The 18898-nt window shown below is 47.5% G+C and overlaps 1 protein-coding gene across 2 annotated transcripts; it reads left to right on the top strand.

Moving 5' to 3' along the window:
• The first annotated feature begins 1902 nt into the window (after positions 1-1902).
• On the top strand, positions 1903-18656 carry LOC308483437 (uncharacterized protein C1orf167 homolog). 2 transcript variants are annotated; one of them, XM_081017360.1, is made up of 8 exons: positions 1903-2835; positions 4312-4434; positions 4984-5136; positions 9724-11453; positions 12485-12516; positions 13518-13737; positions 17314-17483; positions 18502-18656. In XM_081017360.1, exons 3-8 carry the CDS (start codon positions 5076-5078, stop codon positions 18644-18646), a joined length of 2358 nt encoding a protein of 785 aa, XP_080873486.1. In that variant the 5' UTR covers positions 1903-2835; positions 4312-4434; positions 4984-5075; the 3' UTR covers positions 18647-18656. The 2 variants fall into 2 exon arrangements, with proteins under 2 accessions (XP_080873486.1, XP_080873485.1); XM_081017359.1 differs by lacking the exon at positions 4312-4434.
• The last annotated feature ends 242 nt before the right edge of the window (positions 18657-18898 follow it).

Genomic DNA, 18898 nt, shown 5'->3' on the forward strand with positions numbered 1-18898 from the left:
TAATGGCGCTGGCTTCTTTCTGCTAGGCTCGCTTGTTGGTTTGAGCTGTAACAGGTGAACGAAGCTGGGTGGTTGCTAAATAGGGAGGGATGGGGGGGGGAAAACAGAAGTCATAGAAGAATCATAGAGGTGGAAGGGACCCTGGGGATCATCTAGTCCAACCCCCTGCAACGCAGGAATACGCAGTTGTCCCATACGGGGATTGAACCTGCAACCTTGGCATTATCAGCACCATGCTTTAACCAACTGAGCTGCTCAAAGGCCCATCTAGTCCAGCATCCCCTGGTTGCAAACCAGATGCTGCCAAGGAAAAACCCACAAGCAGGACTCGAGCTCCAAAGCACTCACCCCGTAATAATAAACCATAATAACAAGTTGCTCCGCATGAATTTGTCCAGTCCTCTTTTAAAGCCATCCAAGTTGACCATCCCTGCCTCCTGCAGGAGTGAGTTCCATAGTTTGCGCACTGCAAGAAGAAGAAGAAGATAAATAAATAAATAAATTTTATTTATACCCCGCCCTCCCCGGCTAACACCAATAAAATCACAGTAAAAACATAATAGGGGGAAAAGGGAGGGGGGGGGGACCAATTTAAAATACAGATTAAAATGCAATTTAAAATGCAGCCTCATTTTAAAGTAGCCGATAAATCAATAAATGACTTCCTTTCGTCTGTGTTGAATCGCATTCAGTTTCATTGGATGCCCCTGAGCTTAAGCGCTATGAGATCGCGGGGGGGGGGGGCAGGATATCTCCTTCTGCTCTCTCCAGTGTCAGAAATTTGCCAGGCACCTTTTTGCGACTGGCACAGTTCCAGTTGCAACTTTGTAGGTGCCTGGTTCCCGAATGACATCTCCATCCGGCCGGCAGGTAAGCCGAAGAGTTCATTTGCTGCGATTATATCCCACCGTTCTTTCACCCCAGTTTTCAGCTACTCCATACAACAACCCTGCGAAGTAGGTTAGGTGGCTGCCTCAAGGTCACCCAGGTGAGCTACATGACTGAGTGGGGAGATTTGAACCCTGGTCTCCCAGGTCCAGGTCCGACACTCTTAACCACTACACCACTCTGGTTTCCTAGAGTATTTGTGCTATGCGGCCATGGGCACAGCTGGGGTGTGGGCAGCTGCCCCCCTCCCCCAAATCAAGTAAGTCAATAAAAATAACTAATTGACCAATTGCTTCACAGATAACTCAGTTCTTCCCCCGCCAAAAATAATGCTGATATATAAATTCAGTAAGTGAACAGTCAGTTTTATTGCACATAGCCAAAGACTGCTGCAATGTACATAGGATCATTCAACAATTAAAAGAAAATATGCTGGATTAATACAGTACAAAAAACTTAAAACATTTATATTATCAAGACATTACCTACTCTAAACAGAGCTATAAAAGTATCTTAATATACAGGTTAAGACATTAAATAATAAAATGTATAGGCTAAACTCACCTCATGGCCACTAATATATTAAAAAATAATGTTAATTAATACAATGTGCAATTATATTCGGAGTTTGGTGATAAAGATAGAATATAGCTTGACGTAGATAGGGTCAAATAAATTCATCTCCTTTACAGTTGGGGGCTATCTTGGCTATATAATTTGCTCTAATTTTCCTAGCGATGGGAGACACAGAGGCATACCAACAAACAAACGTGTTTGCATTAGGGGATGTAGTAAGTGTTGTTTAGTTATGTCCGACTCTTCGTGACCCCATGGACCAGAGCACGCCAGGCACTCCTGTCTTCCACTGCCTCCCGCAGTTTGGTCAAACTCATGCTGGTAGCTTCAAGAACACTGGGAAAACCATAGCTTTAACTATATGGACCTTTGTTGGCAAGGTGATGTCTCTGCTTTTTAAGATGCTGTCTAGGTTTGCCATCGCTTTTCTCCCAAGAAGCAGGCTGACTTTTAATTTCGTGGCTGCTGTCACCATCTGCAGTGATCATGGAGCCCAAGAAAGTAAAATATCTCACTGCCTCCATTTCTTCCCCTTCTGTTTGCCAGGAGGTGATGGGCCCAGTGGCCATGATCTTCGTTTTTTTGATGTTGAGCTTCAAACCATATTTTGCGCTCTCCTCTTTCACCCTCATTAAAAGGTTCTTTAATTCCTCCTCACTTTCTGCCATCAAGGTTGTGTCATCTGCATATCTGAGGTTGTTGATATTTCTTCCAGCGATCTTAATTCCGGCTTGGGATTCATCCAGCCCAGCCTTTCGCATGATGAATTCTGCATATAAGTTAAATAAGCAGGGAGACAATATACAGCCTTGTCGTACTCCTTTCCCAATTTTGAACCAATCAGTTGTTCCATATCCAGTTCTAACTGTAGCTTCTTGTTCCACATAGAGATTTAGATAGGGTCAAATAAATTCATCGCCTTTACAGTTGGTGGCTATCTTGGCTATATAATTTGCTCTAATTTTCCTAGCGATGGGAGACACAGAGGCATACCAACAAACGAACGTGTTTGCATGAGGGGATGTCCTGAAGTAGTAAGTGAATAAATATGGGGCAAGTCAGCCCCGCGAAATGCGCAGCAAAGCGGCGCCTTTCCGGTCCTTGCGCGCCCCTCTCGAGATCCCTGCCGCGGCCCCATCGTAGAGGCTGCGGAGCCGGCGCGGCAGCTGTGGGCTGTCCGAGCCCCCCCTGCCTTCCCCCCGTTGCATTTCCGTCGGTTTAAAGGAAGGCGCGGGAGCTTGGTTTGCAACGGAAAGGGAGTCTCTTCCTCCGCCTCGTCTCGGGGGCTTCTCCCCTGTCCTCCGTCCTCACTGGGGGACAGTCGCTTGGCTCGGTTTGCTCTCCCGAGTTATTTCTTTGGCAGGGACACAGGTGAGATCTCCCCACCCGCACTCCGTGCCTCTCCCTTAGCAATTCTCTCCCCCCCCCCCATCCCTCCATGGGGCAAGGGAAGCGGCTGCTCGCCGTCGGGAACAGGATGCTGGGTTAAAAGGAGAGGCAATCCCGATTTGCTCCTGCGGGCCTCTTCTTATGTAGAAGGGGTGGAGAGCAGGCCAGAATGCAATGGCCTAGAACCACCAGAAAACCACTCGCACCATGCAAATCAGAAGGGGTAATAATAAACCCCCTTAAGACAAAGGCAGGATGCAGGATTGGGGCCACTAAGCCCCAAACAGATTGGTGCTGATTATTATTATTATTAATTGAATTTATATATCACCCTGTTGGGTTGAAATCACGACAGACGAGTGGCAGGTGTCATATGAGAGGCGTCTGCCGGGGCGAGCCCGGGAACTCTCTTTTATTGAATATTACAAACATTGCCATAGGTGTGCTTGTGGCTGATTGGTTGATACAAACACAAAGCATCTTGTTGCTGATTGGTTAACATAGGTACAAGGCGGGAATTACATATAACCATTTATCACTGATAGATCAAAGGCTGAGAAACGGAGCTGGAACTAGACAGGCATGAAACCTCCTAATTAAATTATAACTAAAGATTGATATTGAAAGAACATAACATGAAAGAATACAACAATCACGTTCCGTAGATGTGGTTAAGAACAGGTCAGGGTACACTGTTTCATGAACTCAATGGGAACTGTTCAGAACATTCTCAGACTCATGTGCAGAGGCAAAAACTTCCCAGCATGCAAGAGAAAAGAAGCAATAGTTCTCATAGTAAGACTTCCCACAATGCCACAGTTATGTGCAGTAAGAGAACTGCAGAAAGAGAACTTCCCTTTATCACCCTATACCTGGGGGTCTCAAGGCAGTTCACAGAATAAAATCAAGATATAAAACCACAAAATACATAATAAAAACAAAAACCCAATAGCCCCCCCCCAAAAAAAACCCACTTAAAAAGGGCATAGGATGCAAATCAGATCAACCAAAGGCTTGGTTAAAAAGGAATGTGATTAGGAGTATGCAAGGAGTAGTCCAGGGGTCAGCAAACTTTTTCAGCTGTGGGCCCGTCCACTGTCCCTCAGACCTTGTGGGGGGCCAGACTATATTTTGGGAAAAAAATATGAACAAATAACCCAGAGATGCATTTTAAATAAAAGCACACATTCTACTCCTGTAAAAACACCAGGCAGGCCCCACAAACAACCCAGAGATGCATTTTAAATAAAAGGAGACATTCTACTCATGTAAAAACACGCGGATTCCCGGACCGTCCGTGGGCCAGATTTAGAAGGCGATTGGGCTGGATCCGGCCCCCGGGTCTTAGTTTGCCTACCCATGTTCTAGTCCTTATTTGATATCCCAAGATTCCAGAGTACCGATTCTAGTCAATAACCCAAGATTCTAGTCCAAACTTTGTCATAAATTCATCCCCAGCGGCAGTTTAAGAAGACAGCTTAAGGACATAAAGTGGCCTGGATGAGGCCCATCTAGTCCAACATCCTGTTTTCACAGTGGGAAGCCCCCAAGCAGCTCGACTTCTGTGGTTTCCAAAAACAGGTAATTGCTTCTCCCAAAGAATGCTGGGAACTGTAGTTTGCTAAGGGGTGCTGGGGATTGCAGATTGTAAGTGTTATGTACTGAAGTTCTCACCCTGGGCCAGCAGGGGGATAGTTTTCACTCAGGTCCACATATGCAAATAAGGGATTGAAAGCGATGTTCACTGATTGGATAGTTACAGAAAGTTGTTACAGTTGTGTTGTACTGGAGCTCTATATAAGCAGGTTGGCTGAACCCTTCAGTTCAGTTCTGTTCTGGCCTGTGAATAAACAAGAGCTGTTTGAAGAATTGCTGTGTTGTCTGATATGTTCACCCACAACTTAACAGTAAGCACTACAGCTCCCAAGATTCTTTGGGGGGAGGGTGTGCTTTAAATGTATGGCCACTCAGTAGCCCATACTGACTTTCAGAGTCGTTACTTGCCTTAGAATCATAGCAGCGTAGAGTTGGAAGGGACCCAGTGCGGTCATCTAGTCCAACCCCACTGCGATGCACGAATAGCAGCGAAGAAGATGGCTTTGTTTACCTCCTGTTGCTTTGCTCTTCCAGGCAGTTGGTGCTGTGGCGTCGCCCGGGGTTTCCTGTTGCAGGATTGGCCTCGGGTTTAAAGGGACGACACAGGTGTGGAGGACCTGGACAGGATGCCGAGAGGCAGGAAGAAAGAAAACATCCCTCCTTTTCTGAGCGGCTATGTGGCGTCTGGTAAGCTGAGGCTTCCCTGGAGTCCACTAGGGTGTGGTGGCCTTGACTGTCGGCTCCCTCCTTGTTTAGTCTCATGGTTGCCCCTTGTAGAGCCCAGCAGGCAGGAGGTGGAGGCAAATCTGGAATAAGTTGTCTCCACCTGCCATTGGCTCTGGCGCCCCCTGCTGTTGGCCTCCACCGGTGCCAATGGGTACCAGCCAACCACTGCCCCCCTGGACTGTAGCTGGTGTGTCAATCAAGCTCAAGTGATCCTATTAATTTTTTTTATTATGTTTATTATGTTTTCAGAAAGGGTTAGGAAAGAGATAGTGGGAAATGATCCATAATGAATTGAAAAAAAAAAGTTTTAAAGTACTTTCCCAAAAAACCCAAAGTCTTTTCTGTTGGGGATAATTCAGACTGAAATTCCCAGGTGTCAAAAAAGGTTATTTATGTATGCCCTTGTTTTGTTAGCCCCAAAATGGGAAACGAGCGAGGTCCCAAACAAAGAAGAATGGCAACTTCAGTTAGCAGAATATGAACAACTCGCAGACTTAACATATAGAAAAAGAGAACAAGAAGAACATACATTTAGAGAAGATTGGATAATGTTTATTGAATATATGGGAAATAATTGTGTACAGCTGAAAAGGCTGGCAGCGTTAAGATAAATTCAACAGTGTAAATAAGTTTTGATGGGTGCAGTAATGGAAAACCGATTGGTATAGTTCTTGGAAAATATGCAGGGATTTATGATATGTAAAATGAACCATGGAAAGAGAAGGATAGTCCCTGATATTTTAAGGATGTAAAAATGAGTACTTTAAATTGCATAACAGAAAATTTAATAAAAAGTATAAAAAAGGAAAGAGATAGAGTAAGAGATACAGGGGAGGGGGGCCCATTGTTTTGCTTTTGTTCCTGTTTTACATATGTGTGTGTATGTGTATTTGCATATATAAATATATATATTGCGTTTTTATGCTGGGATCTTCAGACAAAGATTGATTGAATAAGTACAGTAAATAAATAAATGAAATTGTATTGGGAGCAAAGTCATTGGCAACTCAGGTAGGAAATAGATGTGCTCATGTTTGCGAAAGGGGAGGTTAAATTATTAGGAATTGGTTCGAAAGGTTTATAGTCACATCGTTTATCAAGTTTAAGGAAGGAGGGGTCTGTGGAAGACAGGTGGGTGAGTAGTTTCAGGATTGGCATAGCATAGTAGGCAAGCAGCTGTTGATACTTGGATGGAGGTTTTTAAAAATATTGAGGAAGTAATGAGAATTAGAAATTAAATGCATTATTTGTCTTTCTATGTCTTGACATGGGGTAAGATGCACGATTATGGTGTGTCCTGAGGAGTGCATTGTCTTAGAATCAGAAAAAATATTTGTGTAAGGGTGTCACCTGAGCTCGCTTCCCCTCCTCCCTCCTCCTCCCTTTTTCCTTGTACGTTATGTCCTTTTAGACTGTAAAACTTGAGGGCAGGGACCCTCTTAGCGTTGATTTTCCTAAGTCACTCTGGTGGGAGCCATGTTTGGCTAAAGAGGCAGGGTGCGGATCCCTGAAGTCGTATGTCTTTGCTCTTGAGCGATGGTTATTGCGGGCATTTGAGAATTGCTTGAAATAATTCACAGAATATATTTTTCTACGGGCAAGACATCAGCATGCGGTTCTGCTGCCGCCGCCGGCCAGACAGACTGGGTTGTTCTGGAGCTAATTTGCCCAGCTCGTCTTGAGGACGGAGCTCTAATTAGAAGTGGATCAAAGCCTCCTTGCTCCTCTTTTCCACCGCATGCTGGACATCTGGTTCCACAATGACTAACTGGGATCTTAAATCGTGGGCTCTAAGCTGCTTAGAGCGACTCAGCTGGCTAGCACACTTCGGCTTTCAAGCATTAAGCGTGCCGTCAGCTGCCGGGGAGAACCCAGCACGGTGGGGGGGTGTTGTTGTTCCCCCGCCCCAACCCATCAAGGTCAGAGAAGCGAACACAAAGGGGCACCTGCTTCTGCCCCACCCTACCCCACAGATGTGGACGGAGCCGGGAGCATGTCCCACGGTGCCGATCGGAGTGAGTAAGGCCGCTGCGGGAAGAGAGGCGGTTTTGCTGCAGGAGGTGCGTCGTAAAGCCGCACGCTTACGATGTGCTGAGAGAGACATTCGGCAGCTTAGCGCAGGCACAGGCAAATAGCGTTTGGCTGGGCAGGTGGGCACCCTCTGCTCAGTTTAACATCCTTGCAGAGGGACGAGACAGGTGGTAGCTGCAGCAAAATGTGGCAGAGTATCTTGGTGTCCTAGCCAGCGATCAAATTCCTACAGCTACTGAGGTTGCCTTGTTCTCAATGAATATACAGTGGTATTTCAGGTTACATACGCTTCAGGTTACAGACTCCGCTAACCCAGAAATAATGCTTCAGGTTAAGAACTTTGCTTCAGGATGAGAACAGAAATTGTGCTCCAGCGGCAGCAGGAGGCCCCATTAGCTAAAGTGGTGCTTCAGGTTAAGAACGGACCTCCAGAACGAATTAAGTACTTAACTTGAGGTACCATTGTACAGTGGTAACGGTAAAGGGACCCCTGAGCATTAGGTCCAGTCGTGGCCGACTCTGGGGTTGCGGCGCTCATCTCTCTTTACTGGCCGAGGGAGCTGGCGTACAGCTTCTGGGTCATGTGGCCAGCATGACTAAGCCGCTTCTGGCGAACCAGAGCAGTGCACAGAAACGCCATTTACCTTCCCGCCGGAGTGGTACCTATTTATCTGCTTGCACTTTGACGTGCTTTCGAACTGCTAGGTTGGCAGGAGCAGGGACCGAGCAACGGGAGCTCACCCCGTTGCGGGGATTTGAACCGCCGACCTTCTGATCGGCAAGTCCTAGGCTCTGTGGTTTAATCCACAGCGCCACCCGCGTACAGTGGTGCCTTGGGTTAAGTACTTAATTCGTTCCGGAGGTCCATTCTTAAGCTGAAATTGTTCTTAACCTGAGGTACCACTTTAGCTAATGGGGCCTCCCGCTGCTGCCGCCGCACTGCCGGAACATGATTTCTGTTCTCATCCTGAAGCAAAGTTCTTAACTCGAGGTACTATTTCTGGGTTAGCTGAGTTATGTAACCTGAAGCATATGTAACCCGAGGTACCACTGTATATATCTTCCCCATCTTTCTATCGACCTATATTTGGGGAGTTTCCTGCTCAGGTTTATACTTAGTCTCCTTTTGCTCCATTTCGGTTGGCACCGAGCACCTGAGCTTGCTATTAAAGGGAAGTCGAAAACTCTTATTTGTGGCGGAGCCTGTGAGAAGGAGTGGGTTGGTCACAGCCTCTCTGGGGAGTGGCTGTGTATCGCTCGCTAATCTGAAATCCAGGGACGGACTGTTCTAGGACAGAGTCAGCCCCGTGCAACACCTACAGAATCGTGGCGTGCATTTGAAACCCTGGGATTGACGGCGTGAATAAGTCCTTCCTAATGTCTGCCCAGAATCTTGCAGGTTTCAGCTTCCTTAGATGGCCCTGTTAGATTCCAGTACTATGGGAGAAGGGACGCGGGTGGCACTGTGGGTTAAACCACAGAGCCTAGGACTTGCTGATCAGAAGGTCGGTGGTTTGAATCCTTGCGAAGGGGTGAGTTCCCGTTGCTCGGTCCCTGCTTCTGCCAACCTAGCAGTTCGAAAGCACCTCAAAGTGCAAGTAGATAAATAGGTACCCCTCTGGCAGGAAGGTAAACGGCGTTTCCGTGTGCTGCTCTGGTTCTCCAGAAGTGGCTTAGTCCTGCTGGCCACATGACCCGGAAGCTGTACGCTGGCTCCCTCGGCCAATAAAGTGAGATGAGCACCGCAACCCCAGAGTCGGTCACAACTGGACCTAATGGTCAGGGGTCCCTTTACCTTACCTTTACTATGGGAGAAGGAGGAAACCTTTTTCGCTTTCTGCAAACACAGCGTAATTTTACAAACCTCTGAAATGTTTCACTTTCTCACCGTTTTTAGAAACTTAAATGTTCCGGTTTTCGAACGATTTTTGGAAGCCAAATGTCCGACGGGGCTTCCGATTGGCTGCAGGAACTTCCTGCAGCCAACCAGAAGCCGTGCTTTGGTTTCCAAACGTTTTGGAAGTCGAACTGACTTCCGGAATGGATTACGTTCAGCTTCCAAGGTATGACTGTAACAGTGTGCTTTGCTTTCCCACAATGTACCTGCACCACACATTTAAAGCACGTGGCTGCCCGCAGGAATCTTGGGAACTGTAGTTTGTTAAAGGTGCTGGGAATTGTGGCTCTGTGAGGGAGAAGTGACAGAGCCCAGGATTCTTTGGAAGAAGCCATGCGATTTAAATGTACAGTACGGATGTGGCATTCAGTAAATGTATGTCAGTTTTCCACACGTTCTTCCTCCTTCTGCTCAGATTCCCTGTTTTTAGACATTGCGGCACGTCCGTAATCCTTGTTTGCTTTTGTGAAGTCACAGAATGTTCACGCACATCCCAACTTGCAAAGTTGAAGGATCTGATGTGGGGTCACTGTTAAACGTCAGCCGCGGGAAGGAATGGAAAGGTATTTGACATGCATGCTGAATCCTAACATAAACAGCTTTATTCTTCCCCTCTGCAGAGCAAACAAACGTCCAGAGAAACATCAACATCAATCTGTACCTGTCCACGGAAAGGAATGTAGCAGCCGACTCCGTTGTCTGCAGGTCAGACTGCGGAGGAGCGAGTGCCCAGGGGGAAAAGCGGGCTGCGTTTGTGGGAAAGGGAAGCAATGACCTGCAGCAACACCGGGCGGTTCAGACCAACCTCTCTTGCCCTTATTGGCCTTTCCAGGACACCACCGGTGGCTCTTTACCTAAACAGCAAAGCAACCTTGCGTCGAAACTGCAGAGGGGTGCATCTGGAAACTCAGAGTTTACCAGAGATGCACTGATTTCCTGCCCCTCTCTCTGCTCATGCTCAGAGCAGCTCGGTTTAAAGGGCAACCCTCCCAGCCACCTCTCAAGTAGAAGCCGCCATGTCTCTCATGACTGCGGCACCCTCTCAAAGAACAGGATGGGAAGCGAGGACCGGTATGGGTCAAAACCGAGTCATGTTTGTGCGTCGAGAAGAATCTGCGGGCATCTCGGGGACTGCGGAGGGTGCTTCTCTCCGGCCGAATTGCCCGTGACATCGGCTCCTGGCTCCGTTTCCTGCCGGTGTCCTCCTACGAGCCTCAGCAGAAGCGACGACTCTTTCCATCGTGGGCCAGGCCTTACCTTGGACCATTTGAACTCTTCGACTTTGGTGGAGAGCGCTCGGTCTTCTGTAGCGCTCCAGACCCTCTTGAAGTCTTCCCAGACGTCTGCTGACCTGCACCGCTCCATCCGGCAGCTCAAGCGAGAAGCCACCTCAATGGGGGCATTGGGCTCCTCCCCCTGGGAATCCAAACGTCCTCTTTTCCCTTGCCAGCCGCTCCGCAATCCTCAGGTCTCTGCCTCGACCGTGCTGAGTTCTGTGGAGCATCTCGCGGCGGGAGAGAGCTATGCCAGGCAGGCCAGCGTCAAATGGCGAGCCCCTTTTCCCAGGGACTGGGGCGGCACTTCCACCGTGGGCAAGCCCACCTCCATTGTCTACAGGTGCGACAACGCTGGATTGCAGACATGCCCAATGGAGGCCTTGGACCAATCAGGTTTCCATGGTGGCGTTGATCTGACCTCGCTGGCCCTTCGGGGTGAAGACCTCTGTCCCAAAACCTCCATTCGCTACCTCAAATGTTGCTTGGGCGGCGGATGGCGGACTCCGGAAAGAACGGGTGCTTGCGACTGTTCCAAAACCCGCTGCCACCGAAAGGCAGCTGATCCGGAAGAGCTCGCTTCCGGAGCATTGCGTCGCTCGGAGTTGAGTCTCTCAGACCATGCCTTGAGTCTCCTTTCCTTCGACAGCTTGGAGGTCTCCTTGAAGACGTTGTGCGCCGATTCTCCGGCAAACCTGGGGTCTCCTGTGTGCGTCAGCCTGGCGGTGCATTCTCCTGCGTGCTGGTTTAGGAACGGCGCCCAGGATTCTGACGTCTGTGAAGCTGGGGGCGAGCTAGGAGAGGACGGCGGGGGCCCCACGCTCTCTGCAGGGGAGCACGCTGCGGATCTGCCCCACTGGAAGCTCAGCCGCTTTGGAGAACATTGGCAGGCTGCTGATAGTATAGGTGCGGCCGTTGTTGGGAGAAGTGGCAACGGCTCCCCAAATTCTGTGCCCGACGACTGTTGGCCTGATGTGGAAAATGGTCAGGGAGGAGGGCCTTCAACGGAACAGACCGGGAAAAGGACCACAGCGTTGTACGACGAGGAGAGCAACAACCGGATGGATGATAAGGAGGTGAGCTCAGTCTGTCTGTTGCTAACTAAAGCAGGCATAGGCAAACTCCGGCCCTCCAGATGTTTTGAGACTACAATTCCCATCATCCCTGACCACTGGTCCTGTTAGCTAGGGATGATGGGAATTGTAGTTCCAAAACCTCTGGAGGGGCCAAAGTTTGCCCATGCCTGAAACTAAAGTTTGGATTTTTTTGTTTCATTCCTTGCTTTGTTTCCCTCTGTTTTTCTTTTCCTGTTTGACTTCTTTCGTCTTTGTTTTGTCCTCTAGGGTAAGGTGAGAACTGGGAGAATCCACCTCTTTCTGAGTGGTGTAAGAGTTAAGATTTACCAGTGAGAGAAGACTTTGTATTCTTCTTTTTCTTTCTCTTTCTGTTTTTTTTCTTTTTGTCTAGATTACTTCATTTTTTATTGTCAAGTATTATGAAAAGTCTTAATAAAATCTTAGTTTTTAAAAAAATAAAGTTTGGATTAATAGGTTATTGTATTTTAGTGTTTTGTTGTAAGCCGCCCAGAGTGGCTGGGGAAACCCATCCAGATGGGCGTGGTATAAATAATAATAATAATAATAATTATTATTATTATTATTGGATTCAGGAGCAATGGCCTAAACGTAGAGATCCCCCCCTTCTCCCTCTGCTGCCAACCACCTGAAGTCCAAATTGATACAGCCATTCTGCTTACCAGCTAACAGAGTGGCATGTTGGATGTACATTGAGTTTTGTGTCTCGTGGCCTTCTCTCCCAGCTTGTGGCAGTGAGTTCCACAAGTTAGTTGGAAGCAAAACTAAATTGCGTGAGATAAGCTGATGTATACCAGGGTGTGTATATTATTTTATTTCGATCTGCGTTGTGGATTCAGGTGGTAGATCTCTGCTTTCCTTGAGCTTTTTCAGCCCAATTCAGGTTACCATGGCACAGAATTTAGAATCTGGTGGGCGTGGAATGTTCCAAGCCTTGCTGCCCAGCGATTCCATAAGAGGCGGGATGAGCTTATTCCAACATATTGTCTTGATTTTTCTTTCTTTACTTACAGGACCTGGAATCGATGGAGAAGAAGAGAAACAGGTAATTCTTTTGCCCGTCTTTAAACGCTCTTGGTGCTGTAAATGTTACAAACTTTGTTTACATTTTTTTAAAGACACTCCTCCCCCATTTAACTCAAATACAGTGGTACCTTGGTTCTTAAACTTAATCCGTTCCGGAAGTCCATTCCAAAACCGCGCTTTTCCATAGAAAGTAATGCAAAATGGATTCTTCCGCTCCAGACTTTTAAAAACAACCCCATTCAACTTGAATTGTACTATCTAACGAAACCATTGAGCCATAAAATGAAAGCAATAATCCATGTACTGTACTATAAAATAAATAAGACAGTATTGTAGATGATTAAAAATTAAAATTATTTTTTTTCTTGCCTGCACTGATGATAGTCATTGTTTGGATGGGGGGCTTTTATCCATTTCCGCAGTCACTCAATCATTAAATCAATCAATCAATCAATTAGTAGCTGAACTGGGTTCCACACAGTCACAAAAACAAATGAACTGAAAAAGCCTCAAAAACACAAAACAAATAGCAAAAGCAAAAGCCCCAAACTTAATCCGTTCCGGAAGTCTGTTTGACTTCTGAAATGTTTGAAAACCAAGGCGCAGCTTCTGATTGGTGCAGGCGCCCCAGAAACAATAGCAGACAGCCATATCGGACCTTTGGCTTCTGAAAAATGTTCAAAAACCGGAACACTTACTTCCAGGTTTTTGGCATTTGGGAACCAAGTCGCTTGAGAACCAAGGCGTTTGAGAACCAAGGTACCGCTGTAGTAAATAAATATTTTTTAATAGCAGCATGTATTTTAAAAAGCTGTAGGTGGGGTGAATGCCTGTCCATCCCAAGCGATGTGTGCATTGTCTCCAAAACCTGTTTTCTCTTTCGAAGTATCGCCTGTTCCCTTAAAGAGATCAGATTAGATTAATCAACTCGAGCTGATCACTTAATCAACTTAAATTTGCGGGGGTTAATTGGTTAAACGGAACGCTAGCTCTTGTTTCCTTTCTTCCCCTCTCTCCCAGGCCTTTGCCCAAGAGGGTGGACCCCCAGCTGGAGAAATGCTTTGTGGCCTGGCGCAACAACGTCTCTGGGAAGACGGCCGCTGCCCGGGCTCTGTATGAGCACCAGCTGTTGCGCAAGGGGCTTGCTGCCCTGCGGTGGGCTGTGCAGTTAAGGAAGGTTCAAGCAGGCATTGCCCAGAGGAACCACATTCTGGTGGTGCTGGCTGCCAGCTTCCGCAAGGTAAGAGGGCTTTGGGGTGCGTTAAGAGAGCAGGGTACAGCCAAGACGGGCCCAGCTTCTGGGTCCAGCTACGCCTCACTGGTAGAACACACGCCCTCTCTGGTTTTTTGAAAAGTAATTAAATTTAGAGAGCAGCCTCCAGTCAGAGCAGGCGATCATGAGTTAGATGCACGAATATGCCAGTCTGCAGATGGGAAGTTCCTCAAGTTTCCAAGTTCGCCAGTTTTTTGTTCTAGCCAAAGGCCATGTCAGACATGTATTAAGGCAATAAGGTAAAGGGACCCCTGACCATTAGGTCCAGTTGTGGCCGACTCTGGGGTTGCGGCGCTCATCTCGCTTTATTGGCTGAGGGAAGCCGGCGTACAGCTTCCGGGTCATGTGGCCAGCAGGACTAAGCCGCTTCTGGCGAACCAGAGCAGCGCACGGAACCCACAGCGCCACCCGTGTCCCATTAAGGCAATAGCTTGTGAAATATGGACCACTTATAAACACCATCTCCAACTCCTCGAAAGATTCCATCAATGGTGTCTCCAAAAAAATTTACACATCACTTGGGAAGACAGACAAACTTATGCCAGTGTACTGGAAGAAGCAAAGATCACCAGTGTTGAAGCAATGATTCGAAGCAACATCAATTTCATTGGACTGGTCATGTTGTGCGGATGCCTGATTACATTGGTACCTCAGGTTAAGAACTTAATTCGTTCTGGAGGTCCATTCTTAACCGGAAACTGTTCTTAACCTGAAGCACCACTTTAGCTAATGGGGCCTCCTGCTGCTGCCGCGCCGCTGCTGTGCGATTTCTCTTCTCATCCTGAAACAAAGTTCTTAACCTGAGGTACTATTTCTGGGTTAGCCGAGTCTGTAACCTGAATCGTATGTAACCGTCTGTAACCCAAGGTACCACTGTATTGTATTCCAAAGCAACTACTCTATTCTGAACTTAAAAATGGAAAGCGTAATGCTGGTGGTCAATAAAAGAGGTTTAAAGACTCTCAAGACAAATATTTTAAAATGTAGTATAAACACTGACAACTGGGAAACACTGGCCTGCGAGCGCTCCAGTTGGAGAACAGCCTTTACCAAAGGTGTCATGGGCTTTGAAGACACTCGAACTCAGGATGCAAGGGAGAAACGTGCTAAGAGTAGGCATGCTTGGCAAACCCTCACCGTGATCAACTCCCGCCCGGAAACCTACGTCCCCACTGTGGAAGGATGTGTGGATCCAGAATTAGCCTCCGCAGTCACTTACGGACCCACAGCTAAAACCGTGTTTATGGAAGACAATCTTACTCAGTTACGAGTGATTGCCAAAGAAGAAGAAGGCAGTGGCATTAATAAAATAATACAGAACATAGATCCTTAATATAAAAATGCATACTATAAATGCAGAGTTTGCCAAGTTCCTGAGCATTTGAACACAGTGTCCCTTGTTCATCTCTGACAGCTCCAATTATAACATCATTTTAAAATCCAGTTTGTCAGCATCCATTCTGAAAGAGAGAGAAGATAACCAGAGACACCTACAAACTCAAACCCAACTTGCTTTCAGATGAAGCCACCGAATCACCGCAACAATTTTATAGCGATTTTAATTAACTCATTTTTCAGGATTTCCAACCCCCCCCCCCCCACAAGCCAGTGCATAGAGGGACGCTCCGTGTTTTACAAAGCTATTGTTGTCGCTTAAAGAAGCTGAACCGTTTCTGCTGGGGTGTGCCTACTTGCTTGTGTGAACAAAGGCTTCAGAAAGCGATCTCTTGGGTCTCCGTATAAGAGGCAGGCTAGCAGGTAATGAGTGATGTCTTCCACCTGAGGTTGACCACAAATACAAAAGTCTGTCTACGTACCTGAATATTCTTGTAGCAGCCACCCAAGACTGCAGTGGGCTTCATCTGGAAATGCAGGTCAATTCAGGCATTTCGTAAGGAAGCTGGCAAGAGATTGGTCAGATTTGTTGTTGTTGTTTAGTCGTGAAGTCGTGTCCGACTCTTCGTGACCCCATGGACCAGAGCACGCCAGGCACTCCTGTCTTCCACTGCCTCCCACAGTTTGGTCAAACTCATGCTGGTAGCTTCGAGAACACTGTCCAACCATCTCGTCCTCTGCCGTCCCCTTCTCCTTGTGCCCTCCATCTTTCCCAACATCAGGGTCTTTTCCAGGGAGTCTTCTCTTCTCATGAGGTGGCCAAAGTACTGGAGCCTCAGCTTCACGATCTGTCCTTCCAGTGAGCTCTCAGGGCTGATTTCCTTCAGAATGGATAGGTTTGATCTTCTTGCAGTCCATGGGACTCTCAAGAGTCTCCTCCAGCACCAGAATTCAAAAGCATCAATTCTTCAACGATCAGCCTTCTTTATGGTCCAAAATCTGTGTTTCAAGAGAGGATACCAAGGGGAAAATTGGGTGTTCCTAATTAGTTGCAGGTCTCTGGTGGGTTTTATCCAGATGAACCAATCCCTTAGTTCACATTTACTCATTTGCTTCCCTGCTCCTGTTTTAGAATGAACTACACCTCAGTCCTTCCTGGGTGATGTAGGGTTATTTTTTTCAGGTATATTTTTTTATTGAAGGGTAGCACTATGTGAAAAAATTATGAAGCGTGAAATTGAAGCTGCGATTCCTGCATTGCGGGGGGGGGGTGGACTAGATGACCCCTGGGGGTCCTTTTCAACTCTGTAATTCTATGATTGTATGTCTGGAGGCGGTTGGAGGGTGGATGGCAGCTAACAGATTGAGATTAAATCCTGACAAGACAGAAGTAATGTTTTTGGGGGACAGGAGGCGGGCAGGTGTGGAGGACTCCCTGGTCCTGAATGGGGTAACTGTGCCCCTGAAGGACCAGGTGCGCAGCCTGGGAGCCATTTTGGACTCACAGCTGTCCAGGGAGGCACAGGTTAATTCTGTGTCCAGGGCAGCTGTTTATCAGCTCCATCTGGTACGCAAGCTGAGACCCTACCTGCCCACAGACTGTCTCGCCAGAGTGGTGCATGCTTTGGTTATCTCCTGCTTGTACTACTGCAATGCGCTCTTTGCAGGGGACCCGGAAAATGTAACTACTGTAATCCAGAATGCGGCAGCTAGACTGGTGACTGGGAGTGGCCACCAAGACCACATAACACCAGTCCTGAAAGACCTACGTTTGCTCCCAGTACGTTTCTGAGCACAGTTTAAAGTGTCGGTGCTGACCTTTAAAGCCCTAAACGGCTTTGCTCCTGTATACCTGGAGTGCCTCCAGCCCCATCGTTCAGCCTGGACACTGAGGTCCAGCTCCGAGGGCCTTCTGGTGGTTCCCTCCCTGTGAGAAGTGAGGTTACAGGGAACCAGGCAGAGGGCCTTCTCGGTGGTGGCGCCTGCCCTGTGGAACGCCCTCCCTTCAGATGTCAAGGAAATAAACAACTATCTGACTTTCAGAAGACATCTGAAAGTCATTTAATGACTGATGTTTTAATGTGGTTTTAATATTCTGTTGGGAGCCGCCCAGAGTGGCTGGGGAAACCCAGCCAGATGGGTATGGTATAAAAAATAATTTGTTGTTGTCGTTATTGATTAATTATTCCAAGCCTGGTTCTTTCTTAGTGGCAGGATGCTTTGGTGAAGCAGCGGAAGGCACAACCTTCCCTGCAACAGGAGGCAGCGAGCCCCAGCACAGGCCCGCCGACAACCCCAGGAGGAGGGGGAGTAAGGATGTCCCCCAACCCATGCCACCTACCTGTGGAATACCTGGAAGATGCCGCCCGGTACAGCAGGTGCGTAAAAGAGGAGAAGGACAGGAATCCCAGTTTGGATAGTTTGCTCGGGATTGTAGCATTAAATAGATCGCAACACCCCTGCGAGGTAGGCTGCTTCTGAGAGATGGCGCCAATCTAATCTCTGTAGGTGAGCGGGAATCTGTATCCCGGACTCCTCAGTCTGAAACTGGCTGCTGCACACAGACACGCACTTTGGGAGGATAAACAGAACCACCGTGCCTTTTTTTCTTTTTTAAATTTATTTATTTGGTTTTTCAGATTAAAGTTTTACAGTCACATATCCAACATACAGAGGGACGCAGGTGGCTCTGTGGGTTAAACCACAGAGCTTAGGACTTGCCGATCAGAAGGTCGGCAGTTCGAATCCTGCGACGGGGTGAGCTCCCATTGCTTGGTCCCTGCTCCTGCCAACCTAGCAGTTCGAAAGCACGTCAAAGTGCAAGTAGATAAATAGGTACCGCTCCCGGCGGGAAGGTAAACGGCGTTTCCGTGCATTACTCTTGTTCGCCAGAAGCAGCTTAGTCATGCTGGCCACAAGACCGGAAGCTGTACGCCAGCTCCCTCGGCCAATAAAGCGAGATGAGCGCCGCAACCCCAGAGTCGGCCACGACTGGACCTAATGGTCAGGGATCCCTTTACCTTTTATCCAACATACAACATAAAAACAAGATTCCATAGAATCTCCTGGACTTCCCTCCTCCCCTTTGTGAGTCCTATTGTTAATCATTTCCTACTGCAACTTTTATGATCATCCAAAATCTTTTACCTCTCCATTCTGTCCAAAATTCACCCTTAAACTACAAGTGATATCCCAATCCTACTAAATGATTTTAACTGTTTACAATGGTTTTTAAGATAAGGTATAAATTTTCCCCATTCCCTATTAAAATTTAGGTCTTCCTGATTTCTGATTCTTCCGGTCATTTTGGCCATTTCGGCATAATCCATCAATTTTGATCTGCCATTTTTCTCTGGTAGGGACTTTTACCTTCTTTCAACCTCGACTTTTTTTCAGGCGGAGGGAAATCTCTGGGACGCAGCTTCGTCACCAGCAGGGAGGGGGCGAGACCTGCAGAAAGGCCGCGGCTCTACGGGATGTGAGGCGCTTGGCTGGTAAGGCTGTTGCCCTGAGCAGCTGCTTATATAGTGGCTCGCGATAAGTTGGGAAGGAATGACTGTCAGGTGTGGAGCACATTTCCACCAGCAGACAAGCCTCTCTCTCCCTTCTTTCTCTCTCCCTTCCTTCTCTCTCTCTCCCCCCCTTTCGTGTCTCTCTCTCTCTCTCTCTCTCTCTCTCTCTCTCTCTCTCTCTCTCTCTCTCTTATCTCTCTCTTTCTCTCCCTTTCTTCTCTCTCTCATCTTTCTCTCTCTCTCCCTTCCATATCACTCTATCCCTTCCTTCCTTCCTTCCT

Source organism: Podarcis pityusensis, assembly GCF_964106645.2.
Source record: "Podarcis pityusensis genome assembly, chromosome: 8".
In the NCBI taxonomy this organism is placed as follows: domain Eukaryota; kingdom Metazoa; phylum Chordata; class Lepidosauria; order Squamata; family Lacertidae; genus Podarcis; species Podarcis pityusensis.

Excerpts from the sequence above, each read along its gene's own strand:
- LOC308483437 (XM_081017360.1), top strand. The coding sequence starts at position 5,076 with ATGCCGAGAGGCAGGAAGAAAGAAAACATCCCTCCTTTTCTGAGCGGC. Across the intron at positions 11,454-12,484 it reads ACCGGATGGATGATAAGGAG|GACCTGGAATCGATGGAGAA; the intron begins GTGAGCTCAGTC and ends CTTTACTTACAG. Across the intron at positions 13,738-17,313 it reads TGGCTGCCAGCTTCCGCAAG|TGGCAGGATGCTTTGGTGAA; the intron begins GTAAGAGGGCTT and ends GTTCTTTCTTAG.